We start from the raw sequence: 15,662 nt of genomic DNA, 5'->3' as shown, positions 1-15,662 counted from the left end.
CCCCTGAATCTAATCAGCAGCTGCTCCTTGCAGGGGGCGTCTGTCATTGCCCTTTATCTGGCTGCGCTAAGGGGAGAGTACTTCGTCGCAGGGGATGGGGGGTGGGAGATTGCTTCCCGGGTGCCCCAGCTGCCCATTGCCAAGGGTGGGTTTTAGCCCCTGTGCCCCGTGTCCCTGCCGCAGGTGCGAAGCTAATGTGACGATCGCCATCCAAACCAACAAGCCAATCCCAAACTGCGAGATCAAGAACCGGCCCAGCCTGCTGGTGGAGAAGATCAACCTCTTTGCCATGTTCGGCACTGGCATTTCCATGAGCACCTGGGTGTGGACCAAAGCCACCCTCCTCATCTGGAAGCGCACCTGGTGCAGGTAGGAGCAGCCCTGCCCCCAGCCCCCAGCTGCTGGGGGTCTCAAGGCCCTGTATCCCCTGAGCCCCAGGAGCTGAGGCTCCGCTTGCGGGACCACATGCCCATCGCCCCCAAGGCCCAGTCCAGCCCAGGTCTGTAGCTGTTCTCATCCAGCAGCTGTCTGGTGGCCCATGTGCAATGAATATGGCGGGTCTCAGCCGGTTCCTAGGGGATGGTGTGTGTTCCCAACAGAGAGGCACAGAGTGGTGTGTGTCAGAAGCTGAGATGGGGAGGGTCAGGCCTAGTGACTGGAGCAGTGGTAGTGGTGGGTGCGGTGGCAACTGGGCCAGGCCCTGGAGCCAAAGGTTGGAGTCACGAGTCAAGAGCAGGTTTGGAACAAAGCAAAGGCAGGACTGGGAAGGAGGCTGGAGCAAGAGCAGGGCTGGGAACGAGGCTGGAGTCGGGGCAGGGCTGGAGCAAGAGCAGGGCTGGGAACGAGGCTGGAGTCGGGGCAGGGCTGGAGCAAGAGCAGGGCTGGGAACGAGGCTGGAGTCGGGGCAGGGCTGGAGCAAGAGCAGGGCTGGGAACGAGGCTGGAGTCGGGGCAGGGCTGGAGCAGGATTGGGAACGAGGCTGGGGTGGGGGCAGGGCTGGAGCAGGATTGGGAACGAGGCTGGAGTCGGGGCAGGGCTGGAGCAGGATTGGGAACGAGGCTGGGGTCGGGGCAGGGCTGGAGCAGGATTGGGAACGAGGCTGGAGTCGGGGCAGGGCTGGAGCAGGATTGGGAACGAGGCTGGAGGCGGGGCAGGGCTGGGAACGAGGCTGGAGTCGGGGCAGGGCTGGAGCAGGATTGGGAACGAGGCTGGAGTCGGGGCAGGGCTGGAGCAGGATTGGGAACGAGGCTGGAGTCGGGGCAGGGCTGGAGCAGGATTGGGAACGAGGCTGGGGTCGGGGCAGGGCTGGAGCAGGATTGGGAACGAGGCTGGAGTCGGGGCAGGGCTGGAGCAGGATTGGGAACGAGGCTGGAGTCGGGGCAGGGCTGGAGCAGGATTGGGAACGAGGCTGGAGGCGGGGCAGGGCTGGAGCAGGATTGGGAACGAGGCTGGGGTGGGGGCAGGGCTGGAGCAGGATTGGGAACGAGGCTGGAGGCGGGGCAGGGCTGGAGCAGGATTGGGAACGAGGCTGGAGTCGGGGCAGGGCTGGAGCAGGATTGGGAACGAGGCTGGGGTGGGGGCAGGGCTGGAGCAGGATTGGGAACGAGGCTGGAGTCGGGGCAGGGCTGGAGCAGGATTGGGAACGAGGCTGGAGTCGGGGCAGGGCTGGAGCAGGATTGGGAACGAGGCTGGGGTGGGGGCAGGGCTGGAGCAGGATTGGGAACGAGGCTGGGGTCGGGGCAGGGCTGGAGCAGGATTGGGAACGAGGCTGGAGTCGGGGCAGGGCTGGAGCAGGATTGGGAACGAGGCTGGAGTCGGGGCAGGGCTGGAGCAGGATTGGGAACGAGGGTGGGGTGGGGGCAGGGCTGGAGCAGGATTGGGAACGAGGCTGGGGTCGGGGCAGAGCTGGAGCAGGATTGGGAACGAGGCTGGGGTGGGGGCAGGGCTGGAGCAGGATTGGGAACGAGGCTGGAGTCGGGACAGGGCTGGAGCAGGATTGGGAACGAGGCTGGAGTCGGGACAGGGCTGGAGCAGGATTGGGAACGAGGCTGGAGGCGGGGCAGGGCTGGAGCAGGATTGGGAACGAGGCTGGGGTGGGGGCAGGGCTGGAGCAGGATTGGGAACGAGGCTGGGGTGGGGGCAGGGCTGGAGCAGGATTGGGAACGAGGCTGGAGTCGGGGCAGGGCTGGAGCAGGATTGGGAACGAGGCTGGAGGCGGGGCAGGGCTGGAGCAGGATTGGGAACGAGGCTGGGGTGGGGGCAGGGCTGGAGCAGGATTGGGAACGAGGCTGGAGTCGGGGCAGGGCTGGAGCAGGATTGGGAACGAGGCTGGAGTCGGGGCAGGGCTGGAGCAGGATTGGGAACGAGGCTGGAGTCGGGGCAGGGCTGGAGCAGGATTGGGAACGAGGCTGGAGGCGGGGCAGGGCTGGAGCAGGATTGGGAACGAGGCTGGAGCAGGATTGGGAACGAGGCTGGGGTGGGGGCAGGGCTGGAGCAGGATTGGGAACGAGGCTGGGGTCGGGGCAGGGCTGGAGCAGGATTGGGAACGAGGCTGGAGTCGGGGCAGGGCTGGAGCAGGATTGGGAACGAGGCTGGGGTGGGGGCAGGGCTGGAGCAGGATTGGGAACGAGGCTGGAGTCGGGGCAGGGCTGGAGCAGGATTGGGAACGAGGCTGGAGTCGGGGCAGGGCTGGAGCAGGATTGGGAACGAGGCTGGGGTGGGGGCAGGGCTGGAGCAGGATTGGGAACGAGGCTGGGGTCGGGGCAGGGCTGGAGCAGGATTGGGAACGAGGCTGGAGTCGGGGCAGGGCTGGAGCAGGATTGGGAACGAGGCTGGGGTGGGGGCAGGGCTGGAGCAGGATTGGGAACGAGGCTGGAGTCGGGGCAGGGCTGGAGCAGGATTGGGAACGAGGCTGGAGGCGGGGCAGGGCTGGAGCAGGATTGGGAACGAGGCTGGGGTCGGGGCAGGGCTGGAGCAGGATTGGGAACGAGGCTGGAGCCGGGGCAGGGCTGGAGCAGGATTGGGAACGAGGCTGGAGTCGGGGCAGGGCTGGAGCAGGATTGGGAACGAGGCTGGAGGCGGGGCAGGGCTGGAGCAGGATTGGGAACGAGGCTGGAGTCGGGGCAGGGCTGGAGCAGGATTGGGAACGAGGCTGGGGTGGGGGCAGGGCTGGAGCAAGGGTCACCAGACCCGCTTGTGGATTGGCTGGAGCCTAGCGCAGGACGGACCCATCACCAGATGTGACTTCCCCGGGATCGTTCAGGGGTGGCTCATCAGCTCCCAGCCTGGAGGCCGAATTCCCTGGGCCCCCCTAGCTACGGCCCCTCTGGTTTGGGAGCGACGCACGTCTGCGGGGGGGAGGGAAGCTTGTGCAGCCAGCACCACCTGTGTCCTACCTGGATCTGGCTCCGTTGGGGGCACTGGTCTCCCAGGCTGCCCCTCCAGCCCTAGATGCCCATTAAAGAGGTGGGGGAGGGGAAAGGATTTCTCCATCCGGAGCAGGGGGGCTGAGACCCCATTGTGCAGTCCCCTCCTTTCGGCCAAGCTGCATGGGGAGCCGCGTGGTGCTGCGGAGAAGGGGCAGATCCCGGAGTTAGGAGGGGCCGGGTGGGGGGGGGCGCCTGCGTGAGTTTGACCCACGGCTGCAGGGGGGCTGCCGCGAGTCCCCCCAAGACCTTTTGTGCCGAGGGGTCGGGGCTCCTGGAGGGGTGATTCCGGGGATGGGGCTTGGGGCCCCCGTCTCATGGACACCAAAGCCCTGGCCACCACTCTGGAAGTGAATTTTATGCCCATTTTCCAGACCCATCACCCAGCCAGAGTGGCGGGAAGGGCCCTGGAGAACCCAGCCCTTGGTGCCAGCGTGTTCCCCACCGGTGCGGGGAAGGAGCGGGACATCGAGTCCTTTGGGTTGGGATGATGGAGGGATTCCCTTGGTTACAGACAAACAGATGGCTTCCTGGTTCAGCGGGAGAGGGGCGGAGGGGGGCAGCCCAGGAGCTGCAGCCCTGGCTCTCCTCAGCCCCACCCCGGGGGATCTCCAGCCCCCTGCTAGAGAGGATCAGTGCCCTGCCCTCCCCCGCTGAGCCAGCCCTCCCCCTGCCCCCCATTCCCTCCCCCACAGGCTGACCGGCCAGAGCGACGACGAGCCCAAGAGGATCAAGAAAAGCAAGATGATCGCCAAGGCCTTCTCCAAGCGGAAGGAGCTGCTGCACAACCCGGAGCAGGAGCTGTCCTTCAGCATGCACACCGTCTCGCACGACGGGCCCGTGGGTACGTCCCGGGCGGGGGCGGGGACCACAGGGGCTTTCACACACTACCGCCCCTGGCGGTAGGCCCCCTCTTCGGTGGCAGGTTTGCAGCCCCCACTGCAAGACGCTTCTGTGGTCCCAGCTTTGTTGTGGGGCACCTGGGCCGTGGTTCTCAGCAAGGCGCCTCCCTCCGCTCTCACTAGAGGGCACTGCCAAGAGCGCCGGGGGCACCCCAGGCTTCCGCAGGGTGAGACCGGCCCGTAACGCCCAGTCTGACTGCGCCCATCGCGCTGCCTTGTTGTTAAGTGTGTGGCTGAATCCCTGCGTCCCTGAAAGGGGCCAGCAGCTAGAAGAGAAGAACGGCCAGACTGGGCCAGAGCAATGGTCCATCTAGCCCAGTATCGTGTCTTCCGACAATGGCTGGTGCCAGGTGCTGGGAATAAACAGAACAGGCATCCACTGAGTGATCCATCCCCTGTCGTCCATTCCCAGCATCTGGCAAACAGAGGCTAGGGACACCCAGAGCCTGGGGTGGCATCCCTGACCACTTGGCTAATAGCCATTGATGGCCCTATCTCTCTAGAGCAGTGTTTCTCAAACTGGGGTCCAGGAGGTCCACGGGCCCCACTGATCAACTCCTGCCCCGCCCTCCCAGCGCCTTCTGCACGCCAGTGAACAGCGGGGACAGGAAAAGTTGCGGTGGGGCCTTGGGGAAGGGGTGGAGTTGGGGGCAGGGCCTGGGACTGAGCATGAGGCTTGGGGATCCATGAAAAAATTAAAATCAAAATGGGGGTCCTCGGGTTGCTAAAGTTTGAGAACCACTGCCCTAGAGCAATATCCCAGTCCTGTGCCAGGGAGCCAGCAAGCTGCAGGATTTATTTACACATTAAAAGCACTGTCAGAAAAGCGACTGACTTACAAATGTCCATGTCTAGTTGGCAGCCGGTGTCAAGTGGAGTGCCCCAGGGGTCGGTCCTGGGGCCGGTTTTGTTCAATATCTTCATAAATGATCTGGAGGATGGTGTGGATTGCACTCTCAGCAAATTTGCGGATGATACTAAACTGGGAGGAGTGGTAGATATGCTGGAGGGGAGGGATAGGATACAGAGGGACCTAGAAAAATTGGAGGATTGGGCCAAAAGAAATCTGATGAGGTTCAATAAGGATAAGTGCAGGGTCCTGCACTTAGGACGGAAGAACCCAATGCACAGCTACAGACTAGGGACCGAATGGCTAGGCAGCAGTTCTGCGGAAAAGGACCTAGGGGTGACAGTGGATGAGAAGCTGGATATGAGTCAGCAGTGTGCCCTTGTTGCCAAGAAGGCCAATGGCATTTTGGGATGTATAAGTAGGGGCATAGCGAGCAGATCGAGGGACGTGATCGTCCCCCTCTATTCGACATTGGTGAGGCCTCATCTGGAGTACTGTGTCCAGTTTTGGGCCCCACACGACAAGAAGGATGTGGATAAATTGGAGAGAATCCAGCGAAGGGCAACAAAAATGATTAGGGCTCTGGAACACATGACTTATGAGGAGAGGCTGAGGGAACTGGGATTGTTTAGTCTGCAGAAGAGAAGAATGAGGGGGGATTTGATAGCTGCTTTCAACTACCTGAGAGGTGGTTCTAGAGAGGATGGTTCTAGACTATTCTCAGTGGTAGAAAAGGACAGGACAAGGAGTAATGGTCTCAAGTTGCAGTGGGGGAGGTTTAGGTTGGATATTAGGAAAAACTTTTTCACTAGGAGGGTGGTGAAACACTGGAATGCGTTACCTAGGGAGGTGGTAGAATCTCCTTCCTTAGAAGTTTTTAAGGTCAGGCTTGACAAAGCCCTGGCTGGGATGATTTAATTGGGGATTTGTCCTGCTTTGAGCAGGGGGTTGGACGAGATGACCTCCTGAGGTCCCTTCCAACCCTGATATTCTATGATTCTATGAAATGGCCCCGCCCTACCCAACAGATCTGCTCCTTGGACCCAGTTCCCTCCTGGCGTAACTCCATGAGTCCAAGGAAGTTACCTCAGAAGGTGCACGTCTCTGTCTAGCTAAGTTACTTGTGTGGCCCAGTATCGGAGCGCCTCAGAGGCTTTAGTGGAATTACCCTCGCTCGTCCCTGAGTGGCCGGGGCTCTTATCCCCATGGGGAAGAAGGGAAACTGAGGCAGAAGGAGGCGAAGTGACTCGCCTATGGTCACAGTCGAAGTCTGGCAGAACAGGGAATTGGACCCAGATGTGCTGTAACCACTGGCTCATCCTGCCTGTCTGTGTACGGAGTAATAATTAATTAAGTGACTACAGTATGTTGTTAGTCAGAAGAGGGAGCCAGATTCTAGCCCAACTCATGCAGCAGTTCGCCATTCTGTGGCCAAAGATCCATTTAAAGGGCCAGACCCTGCGCTCTGCGCCCCCCTCGCCCCACCCCGCCATCATCCAGGCACCCCTCAGGCTGACTTCTGGCCTGTTTGGCCGTCGCGTCGTTGCTGTTGGTGATGTCACAGCCCGGCAAAGACCCTCTGGGCTCTCAGCTCCTAGGCAGCTGGAAAAGGCATCCTCACTGTGTCAGCATGCTGTAAAGGGCCATTAGCACAGGGTCCAGCCTCTGCGGGTTGGGGACGTCATGTGGGAATGGGAGGGCCTCCTGGTTGCCCCGAGAACGCAGGGCGTTGGTTCCGGCATGGGCTGCTTGTGCGATCAGCTGGAGGGGCAGGAGATTGGGGTGAATCAGTGAAGATCCCCCCCCACCCTGGCTCAGGCCGCGGGATTCCCCCCTCCGCTGAACAGGCTGTAAGAATCTCCTCTGTGGCTTTCGTCCCAGCTGGTTTGGCTTTCGACATCAACGAGCCCTCAGCTGACATGTCCTCGGCCTGGGCCCAGCACATCACCAAGATGGTGGCCAGGAGAGGGGCTATCTTGCCGCAGGACATCTCTGTCACGCCCGTGGCGACACCCGGTGAGTCCCTGGGAAAGCGTGGGGCGGGGAGGGAGGCGGGCAGGCGATGAGGTCATGACATCACGTGTGTCTGCACCAGGTACATTTTGTCCCGGTAGCACCTAGAGGTTTCTGTTGAGGTCAGGGCCCCTTTGTGGTGGGTGCTGCTCAGCCCCACAGTGAGAGACACACCCTGCAATCTAGCTTCTGACAGCTGGGAAACTGAGGCAGAAAGATGAATGTCCGCAGAGCCAGAAATCAAATGCAGGATTCCTGCGTCCCAGTGCCTTAGTCACAAGGCCAGCTTTGCTCTCCACATTTAGATGGAAAGCACTGGGCTGGAAGTCAGGAGACTTTGGTTTTCCTCCTCGCCCTGACACTAACCTAGTGCGTGACCTGGGGCAAGTCACTTCTCCACCTGTAAAATGGGGGCAGCTCAGAGCTGGGATAGCAGGGGGCTGCAGGTCGGGATTGAGGAGCACTGAAGAGCTGCGTGTGAGTTGTTCAGAGCTGGGATAGGAGGCTGCAGGTCGGGATTGAGGTGGGTGGGAAGCTATTCAGGGGAGCTCAGAGCTGGGATAGCAGGGGGCTGCAGGTTGGGATTGAGGTCATGGGCAAAGCCATGTAAGGGGCCCCATGACGGGAACAGTCAGGAGCAGGGGTTGGGATTGAGGGCCATTGGCAGGGCTGGGGCAGCAGGGAATCTCTGGCTGGGACGGGTGCAGTGACAGAGCTGGGTGAGGACAAGGATCCATCGCACTTGCCCATGCTGTGCCCGCACTCGGGTCCATCTCCTGCCGTCCCGGTCACTGAGTTTGCCCGCAGCGTTTTACCAGTGAACCCACCCGGGAAGGCCCCTCTCACCCCGTCTCCCCTCTCTCGTGCCTTTAGTGCCGCCGGACGAAAGGGCGAACCTGTGGGTGGTGGACGCAGAGATCTCGTCCGAGATGGAGAAAAGAGCCAGCCGCAAGAAGAAGACGAGGAGGAAGAAGAAGGAAGTCTGCCCCCTAGGGCCCGCCATCTGTGATGTGGGCTACTTCACCCCGCAGGCCCGCAGTGCCGTCCCTCGCCTGCCCAAGCTGCCAAGGCAGAAGTGCCTGGTCTCCAACCCCAGGGAGTCTCAGCTTGGGGAAGAGGTGCCACCCCTGGGCTCCTACCCTGGCCTGGGGCTCAGCGTCTCCCAGCACAAAGGCCTCATCCCCCAGGGGTCCCAGGACAAACCCACCAGCTGCAGGAAACACGATGCCTTCCATCTGATCAGCAACCCCTTCTGCCCCGAGACCCGGCCCCAGGAAGATCTGGCCCTCGAGGGCAGCGTGAGGTGCTTCCTGGCACGCCAGCAGTACAACAGCTCATTCCGGTCCCCCGCCGCAGGCCTGGATCCCGGTGCCCTGCCCAGTGGGAGCGTCCCCTGCGGGCCAAGGACTCATGGCAGAAGGGCAGGCTTCGCCCCCCTCCACTCCCAGACAAATCTCATGGATGCCGAGCTGCTGGATGCCAACTCAGACTTTTAGGCCAGGAGGGACCCAGACCCTTTCTGCTGCCTGGATAAGCCCTGGAGACCACCTCATGGGGAGACAGACTGTGGAGGAGCCTGCAGATCCCCCAGCATACAGACATGGGTTTAAAGCTCACACTCCAGGTTCCAACCAGGTACGGTTTTCGCTCAGAGGCAGGTTCTTCTCTGCTGCAAACCTTGATGCTTCCTTGGTAGTTTGCGGCTGCTTTTGAACTCCTTCCCCATCCTGGGTTTCCCGGGCACCTCCCTGCTGATCTTCCCACCCGAGACATTCGGCCCTCGTCCTGCCTGCGGGAGGGCGCCAGCCCTCATCTCAGCTGGTTTCACAGCAGCTGGATGTGGCCTACCAGGTATTGTTATTTATTGCTCCGCGGGTGACGGAAACAAAACCAAACGGATGTTTGCTGGTGATGCCCCGAGAGGCCGGGCTCCTGCGGGGCTTGTGGGATGGATCCAGGATGCCCCAGCTCCTAGATGGAGTCGTGGATTGTTCCTTTCTTCACCCTGCTGCATGGAGTTTTTTGAGGACTCCCCCACCGGCAGCTCTGCCCCAACTGGGTGCTGTGTTTGCTCCCCAATCTTTGGACCGGGGGTTGGGATGAGCCTAGGAAAAGGAGAGAAACGTCCCTTGATGGCCTGGTATCAGGGAGGTTGGGGGTCTATACAGAGAGGAGCCTCTCCAAGGGCAGAGATAAGATCCTGTGGCTTCCTTATTCCAGGAGCTTCCGGCTGTCCCATGAACGACACTGGGGGCTGAAAGGAAGGGGATGGTGGCTCTTTGCCACGGCAGCTGTAATAGACAGCGGGAGAGTTTATTTAGGGGTCTGTCTATTCAAGTCTCCGAAGCGCAGGGGCCGCGTCGCTCCCGGATCTTCGCCCATTCGCTATTGCCAGGAGAGGTGGAGACTTTGTACAGGGAGGGGCAGCGTAACACGTCACCAGCATCGACCTCTGTGACTCAGCCAATCAGCACAACCCTCCTTGGGGCGCATCTAATAGTTCCCCATACATCTGGAGGCAGGGACATGTTACCCAGCTCTGGAACCAGGGGCCTGGGCCAGGCTTGTGATGAACGGGACAGACTGTGAGCGGCAGGAGGGCAAGGAGTCCCGGCTTGTAGCGCTCCATGCGGCTCTCACGAAGCATTGCATGCTGGGATTTGTAGTCCCTTGCATTTTGGAACGTGTCCTCCTCTCTGATATATGTCTATTAATGCCCCTGTTGGAGATCCTCCTGGCTTGCTAGATGGGACCAGTTCAAAACAAGCACACACTCAGCCTTCCCCTTTGACGGCTCCATCCCTGTGTGCGGAGGAAGCTAACTGGGCCCCGTCCGGCTAGATGTTACTTAGTGGGTTTGAATATTTCTGTTGTGCTACTGTTTTTTTAATGTATCTGTATAATACACAGAGACGTTTACTGGTGCTGAAGGCCATAAAAGGGATGTCCCAGCTAGAAATCCCTTACAGGAGCATGTCATGTTGCCTGCCTTGGGCCCGGATCTTGTTTACTGTGCTTTTCACTGTGGAATATAAAACATTGTCGCCCTTCCCACACCCAAAATGTGCCCCGTTCTAAGCCGGGGCTCCCCGTTCTGCCCCCCATCCCGCCAGTTTCACTCCACTGAAGTCAGTGAAGTTACTCCGGATTGAAAAGGACATAACTGAGAACCGAGTGAGACCCTTCGTCTGTATCAGAGCTGCGCGCTCCTGTTCCCTTTGGTCACCGGGATCCCCTTCACAAAGACACAGCCTCAGAGGATGTATTCTTGCTGGGGAGGGCCTTATTCCTCCTGTGTCCCAGCATCCCAAGCGGTAGGGAAGTGGCTTTTGATTGGCTGACAGTGATGGCCGAGAGCAGCTATGCTCCAAACCAGAGCAGTTGGCCTGAGGCGAAACAGAAGCAGCTGTGTTGGATGGACGGTGTTGGAGGAGGTGTGTTCCCCAAGCTGGGGGCATGTAAAGGGCAAATAAAACTTCTTTTCTGGTGCGCTTGCGCCCTCAGAACCTGCCAGGTGGTTGGAATCCCCTTTTGCTCAAGAGTTGGTGGTTAAATGGGACGAGTGTCGTGGCTGTTTTCACGTAAAGGGCGGAGTCTCTCATGTGCAAGCCCCGCCCCATCTGACTGTTTCTGTGTAAGGGGCGGAGACTCTCAAGGGCTAACCCCACCTCTCGGGTGTAAGGGGTGGAGACTTGCTGGTGCTAATCCCTCCCCTCAGTCTGAGGGTCTGTCTGTTGGAATTGTTGACCTCCTGGGGTCAGGGGAGCTATTCCAGACGCAGGTAAAAACCAGCTCGACCTTTGACCCAGAACTCAAACCTGGAACTTCCAGAAGGTTTAAAAAGTCCGGCTGCCACAAACCGCTCATTTTCCATGTTCATGAGCCTCCGGGTTCCAGCTGGCAATGCCCCAGACCCAGGAGGAAGTCTCGCCTCGTGGCATTTCTGGGCATGCAGGGAGTCTCTTCCCACTGGAGGGGCTGAGCTGAAAAGTCGGGCTGAAGATATAAAGTTTGCAGGGGCAGGTCTGGGCCCAGGGTTCCAGTTTGGCCCATTGTAAGGACGGGGGCAGCCAGGCCCATTGTAGCCAGATCTGAACTCCCCCAAAGTTCTGGGTGGACTGGAGCTGGCGTTCTCACTGAGTCCTGTCAAAACTCCTAGCCTGGCTCTGCAGGTGCAAGGGGGTTGGAGAAGCATCGAAGTGTCTTTGGTTTCTCCTGACCCTAATTATCTCCCTGAGGGCTCTGCACTGCAAATTCCTGTATAGGGCCCAGTATACAGAGGCTGGCAGATGCACACACTGCTAAGTGGGTCTCTCCAAATAATATAATGCCCAGCAAAAATGCTGCGGCTTTATGCTGGAATTAAGGTGGTAAATGATTCCATAAGAACGTAGGAATTTTGGATCCTACGAAGACCGGTTCAGACCCCAGGTGTATCTAGTTCACTGTCTTGTCTCTGACCGTGGTCCACACCAAATGCTTTGGAAGAAGGTGTAAGACTCTTCCTAGTGGTCAATTATAGAATATTCAGCCCTTCCAGGGGGTTTCTTCCTAGACCCTGGCAGTGTTAAGCAGACTAAGCCCTAAGGCATGAGGTTTCATATCCTTTCTAACATGTTTTCTATCTGTCGATGTTTATTATTCATGTAAATGTCTAAACTTTTGTTGAATCCTGCTAACTCCTGGTCTCAATGATATCCAGTGACAGCAAGTTCCACAGGTTAATTTTTCTGTCTAAAAGAAAAAAAACTGCTTTTATCAGTATTAAATTTGCTACGTTTCAATTTGTCTGCCCCCTTATTTGTACATAATGAAAAATAACCCAGCACCACCAGATGGAGAGAAGCTTGGTAGCTTTTTCTTTTAAAAGACCCAAATGTTATAAAGCCCAGAGATCCTATCCAGAAGTCCATGTGAATGGGCATTTCCATTTTAAATCAGGCAACATTTAAATGGTGTAAAAATGAGGTTTTATAAAACTGAAGGCCAGTAGACTGTCTGCCCAACTTTAAAAAAAAAAAAAAAACTTCAGTGGAAACAATTGGCTTTTTAAATGCACAAACTTTCACCTGTAGTGTTTGGGAACCCAAAGCACAGAGAATCTCTGGGTGAAACTGCCTCCGACCAAAATGAAACTGACGTCAGGAATTTTTCATCATCTGAATCATGAGTCATGCAAAAATAAAATGAAGATCAAGAAGAATGACAAACTGGGTTTAAAGAATTATTTTCTTTTAACAAGCAAAAGAGTTAATATCATAGGTCGAGAGATAATGTTGACAGAGTTAAACATTGGGAATGCACAGATGAGATCACCCAAACAGCCTTAACTCTGCCCTTGCATCACTGCCCACAGAACACCCTAAAACCAGGAGACCAGCCTATTTTCTAACAATGCACATCAGTCAGTGTAAATGGATCTAAATGGATTATTTTACTCCTGTTTATAAGCCAATTGGACACTATACTTAAAGGCCTGGTGTTAATTTAGATTGTTTTTGACATTAACTAATTTTTTAAAATCCCTTTCAATATCATGTCCTGATTTCATATAATTCTTCTAAAAATATTTATAAGGGATTTTTCTGCTCCCTTGTTGAAATTTACAAAGGCAGTTTCAGCAAGAGAGAAGTTGGCCAGCCAGCTATCCAGGGAAAACAGGGAAATTGACCCTAAATAAAATGCTGCCGAATGCACAAAGGAAACCAGGTTGGAAAAAGAGGATTTTCTTGCTAACTTCTTTCTGCTCCTGCGATCTCAGGTATTTCTTATAACTCATTATTATTTGTATTATGATAATACCCAGGACCCGGATCCCATGTCACTAGGTGCTGCAAAACCCAGAACAAAAAGACGGTTCCCGCCGCAAAGAACTTACTCTAAGACCAGAGACAACAGATGGATACAGACAGGTGGGCGAGTACAAGGAAACCATGAGACACTATTGATCAGCAGCTGTCTCAGCACATCAGCTGCCTAATCGTTGTCAAGTTTCTATGTAGGCATCACAGCAAAGGAGAGTTTTAAGGGATTTGAAGGAGGACAATGAATAACAGGGACAAAGTATTTTTGGGTGGACGGCGTCCGTTTTAAACTGGCTACATCAAACTCCACCTGCCTCTAGAACGCGGGGAAAAAACAGGCTGTTACCCTACCCCCTTACTCCAGGCTGGCACCTGTCAGCCTGATGCATATAGAATAGAGAGGTGTATAGGGGAATCCCCAGTTCTGTTAGGTATAGTTCCAATCACTCATTTGCAGGAGGGCAGGCAAATCTGTCCGGGGAGCAGATTGCTTCCTTAGCTTTACATACTTGTTAATCTGAAGCCTTTTTCTCCAAGCGGTGGGGGAGTGCAGGGCAGGCCCGAGTGTATGTGCAGGGCCTGGGATGAAGAATTGTCCCCCTTGGCAAGAACCAGGGATCCTTGCAGCCTGGGCTGTCTGGAGGAGTCCGTGCTGCAGCAGAGGAGGGGAGGGGACTATACATTGCAATGGCCACATGCCGGAGGGTGGAGCGGATGCACTGGACAGCCCTGCTCCTTGTGTTACTGCTATGCAACAGGGTTGGCTGGTGCCTGAGTTTACGGGAGTTGGTTGGGGGCATCCATGCTTGAACCCTGCTGAAAATTCACCTCCCTGAGTTTGCCCATTGGTCTGCCTGCTCCCCGCTGAGCTGCAGGGCAGCTCTGTCCTGGCCCTGTGTACCAATGGGCCATGTGAGCCAGCATCTTGTCTGATGGTGGCCACATGCTCCAGGGGAAGGTGTGGTTTAGGTTGGCGGCCAGGAGGCCTTACTGAGGTCAGGGGGAAGGAGAAGGGGGCGCTGAAGAGATGTGGGATGAGAAGAAGCGGGCAGCATTTTTCCCCACCACCTGCCACACCTGTGGCTCCAGCTGAGCTGTGCGGGTGGGGAGAGCGCAGGGCTGGAATGGCTGGGGCAGGGCACAGGTCAGAAGTGAGGAGCAGCAGCAGAGCTGGGCAGGGGAGCGGGAGCCCGGACTGGAATGTTGGGGGGGGGGGGCTGTGAGGCTGAATTAAGGGCCATCAGCAGAAGTGTGCGTGGGGAGAGATCAGGACTGGAATAGCAGGGGGTCAGGATTGAGGGGCACCGGCAGAGTTGGGGGGTAGGGCTGGAATAACAGGGGGCTGTGGGTCGGGATTGAGGGGCACCGGCAGAGCTGGGGGGCAGGGCTGGAATAACAGGGGGCTGTGAGTCGGGATTGAGGGGCACCGGCAGAGTTGGGGGCAGGGCTGGAATAACAAGGGGCTGTGGGTCGGGATTGAGGGGTATCACTAGAGCTATGCGCACCTCCCTTCCTGTAACACTCAAGACAGTAGCATCAACCCTTTATTTTTGCTAAATTCACACCATTTTTAAGTTAGGTCTTTCTGGAAGAGCGATCAAAGACGCCCTCGCCTGCACTCATTTGGAAGGGTGACAATGCCACGATTCAGCAACCGTTCTCCTGCATGGGGGTGCACAGCAGCCGGTGGGGCCCGCTGATGCTAAATATTCCACAGGGGCTTATACAGTCTAGAGAAGGGAAAAGCTGGAGCAGCCCTTTGCCACGAGATGGCGCTCTGGGCCTAGCTGTCATTGATGACCATTGCAACTCCAAGGTGGTCCCAGCGTAGGACCAGTTCTCCGTGCAGATTTTGGGCGCTGTGCTAGGCCGTAGGTTTAGCAGAACAGTCTGTCCTGCGCTTGCTGGCTTGGCTCGAAGTGCCTGCCTGGTTATTCTGGTCCTGCCAGGCAGGAGCAAATCTGCATTCCCATCACGGCAGCCATTGGCCCGGGGAGTCGAAGGGGGAGACGCATGTATTTTGGCAACCGCTGCAAAGCACCTCTTTATTTAGCTTGGGAGTGAGGCCAGCAGCTCCCGTCCCACCCCACAGCAGGCCCTCCAGGAGAAAAACTTGTAAATATTTCCTGCTGAAAGCTGTGGCATGGTGGCCTTTCTTCGCATGTTGGATGAACAGCAGCAGCCCGAGAGGAGCGGCCGGCCTGAGGGGCAGTCAGTATAATTCGTGCTCGATCCCTGCTTCAAATCCAGCCTTGATCGAGAGAGGCTGATGGTTGTTCCTGCCAACAGTTCTCAGCCTTTGTGACGGGAATTGCAGTCCAGTTCCTAGGCAGACAGGTGTTTGCTTCTGAAACCCGCTAGCACCGATTATCCCACGTTATTGGCAGCCTCAGCAGAGGGGCTAGGCACAGCTGTGGCTCTGGAGCCTGAATTCCCCTCTTCCCCCAGTGGGCTAGTGTCTCCAGATCAGGGCTGGGGCATACGGTGGAAGCTGTCTCTGAGACGCTACGTGCTTTGCTGGTTTTGAATCCAGGACTTTGAACTCCAGAGCTGCTCCACTTTCCACAGTATTACGGGAGTTCTCGCGAGTCTCTCCTTGCCGAGTAATAAGGTTCTAGAAAACCTTCCCCACGAGAAGTGTTCTGGGTGTTACCCACATCAGTGAGCT

At 57.2% G+C, this 15,662-nt stretch overlaps 1 protein-coding gene across 1 annotated transcript in view; it reads left to right on the top strand.

Moving 5' to 3' along the window:
* The window catches only part of SMO (smoothened, frizzled class receptor), a 33,446-nt gene extending 21,472 nt beyond the window's left edge, over positions 1 to 11,974 (top strand). The window contains exons 9-12 of the mRNA XM_084617771.1: positions 184 to 369; positions 4,121 to 4,269; positions 7,059 to 7,193; positions 8,064 to 11,974. Of these exons, the coding sequence (XP_084473897.1) occupies positions 184 to 369; positions 4,121 to 4,269; positions 7,059 to 7,193; positions 8,064 to 8,686 (1,093 nt within the window). The 3' untranslated portion in view covers positions 8,687 to 11,974. The remainder of the gene's footprint in view (positions 1 to 183; positions 370 to 4,120; positions 4,270 to 7,058; positions 7,194 to 8,063) is intronic.
* Positions 11,975 to 15,662: the final 3,688 nt, after the last annotated feature.

Source organism: Lepidochelys olivacea (assembly GCF_965140295.1).
Source record: "Lepidochelys olivacea isolate rLepOli2 genome assembly, chromosome: 1".
Lineage (NCBI taxonomy): Eukaryota > Metazoa > Chordata > Testudines > Cheloniidae > Lepidochelys > Lepidochelys olivacea.
This window is presented reverse-complemented; position numbering and strand designations above follow the sequence as displayed.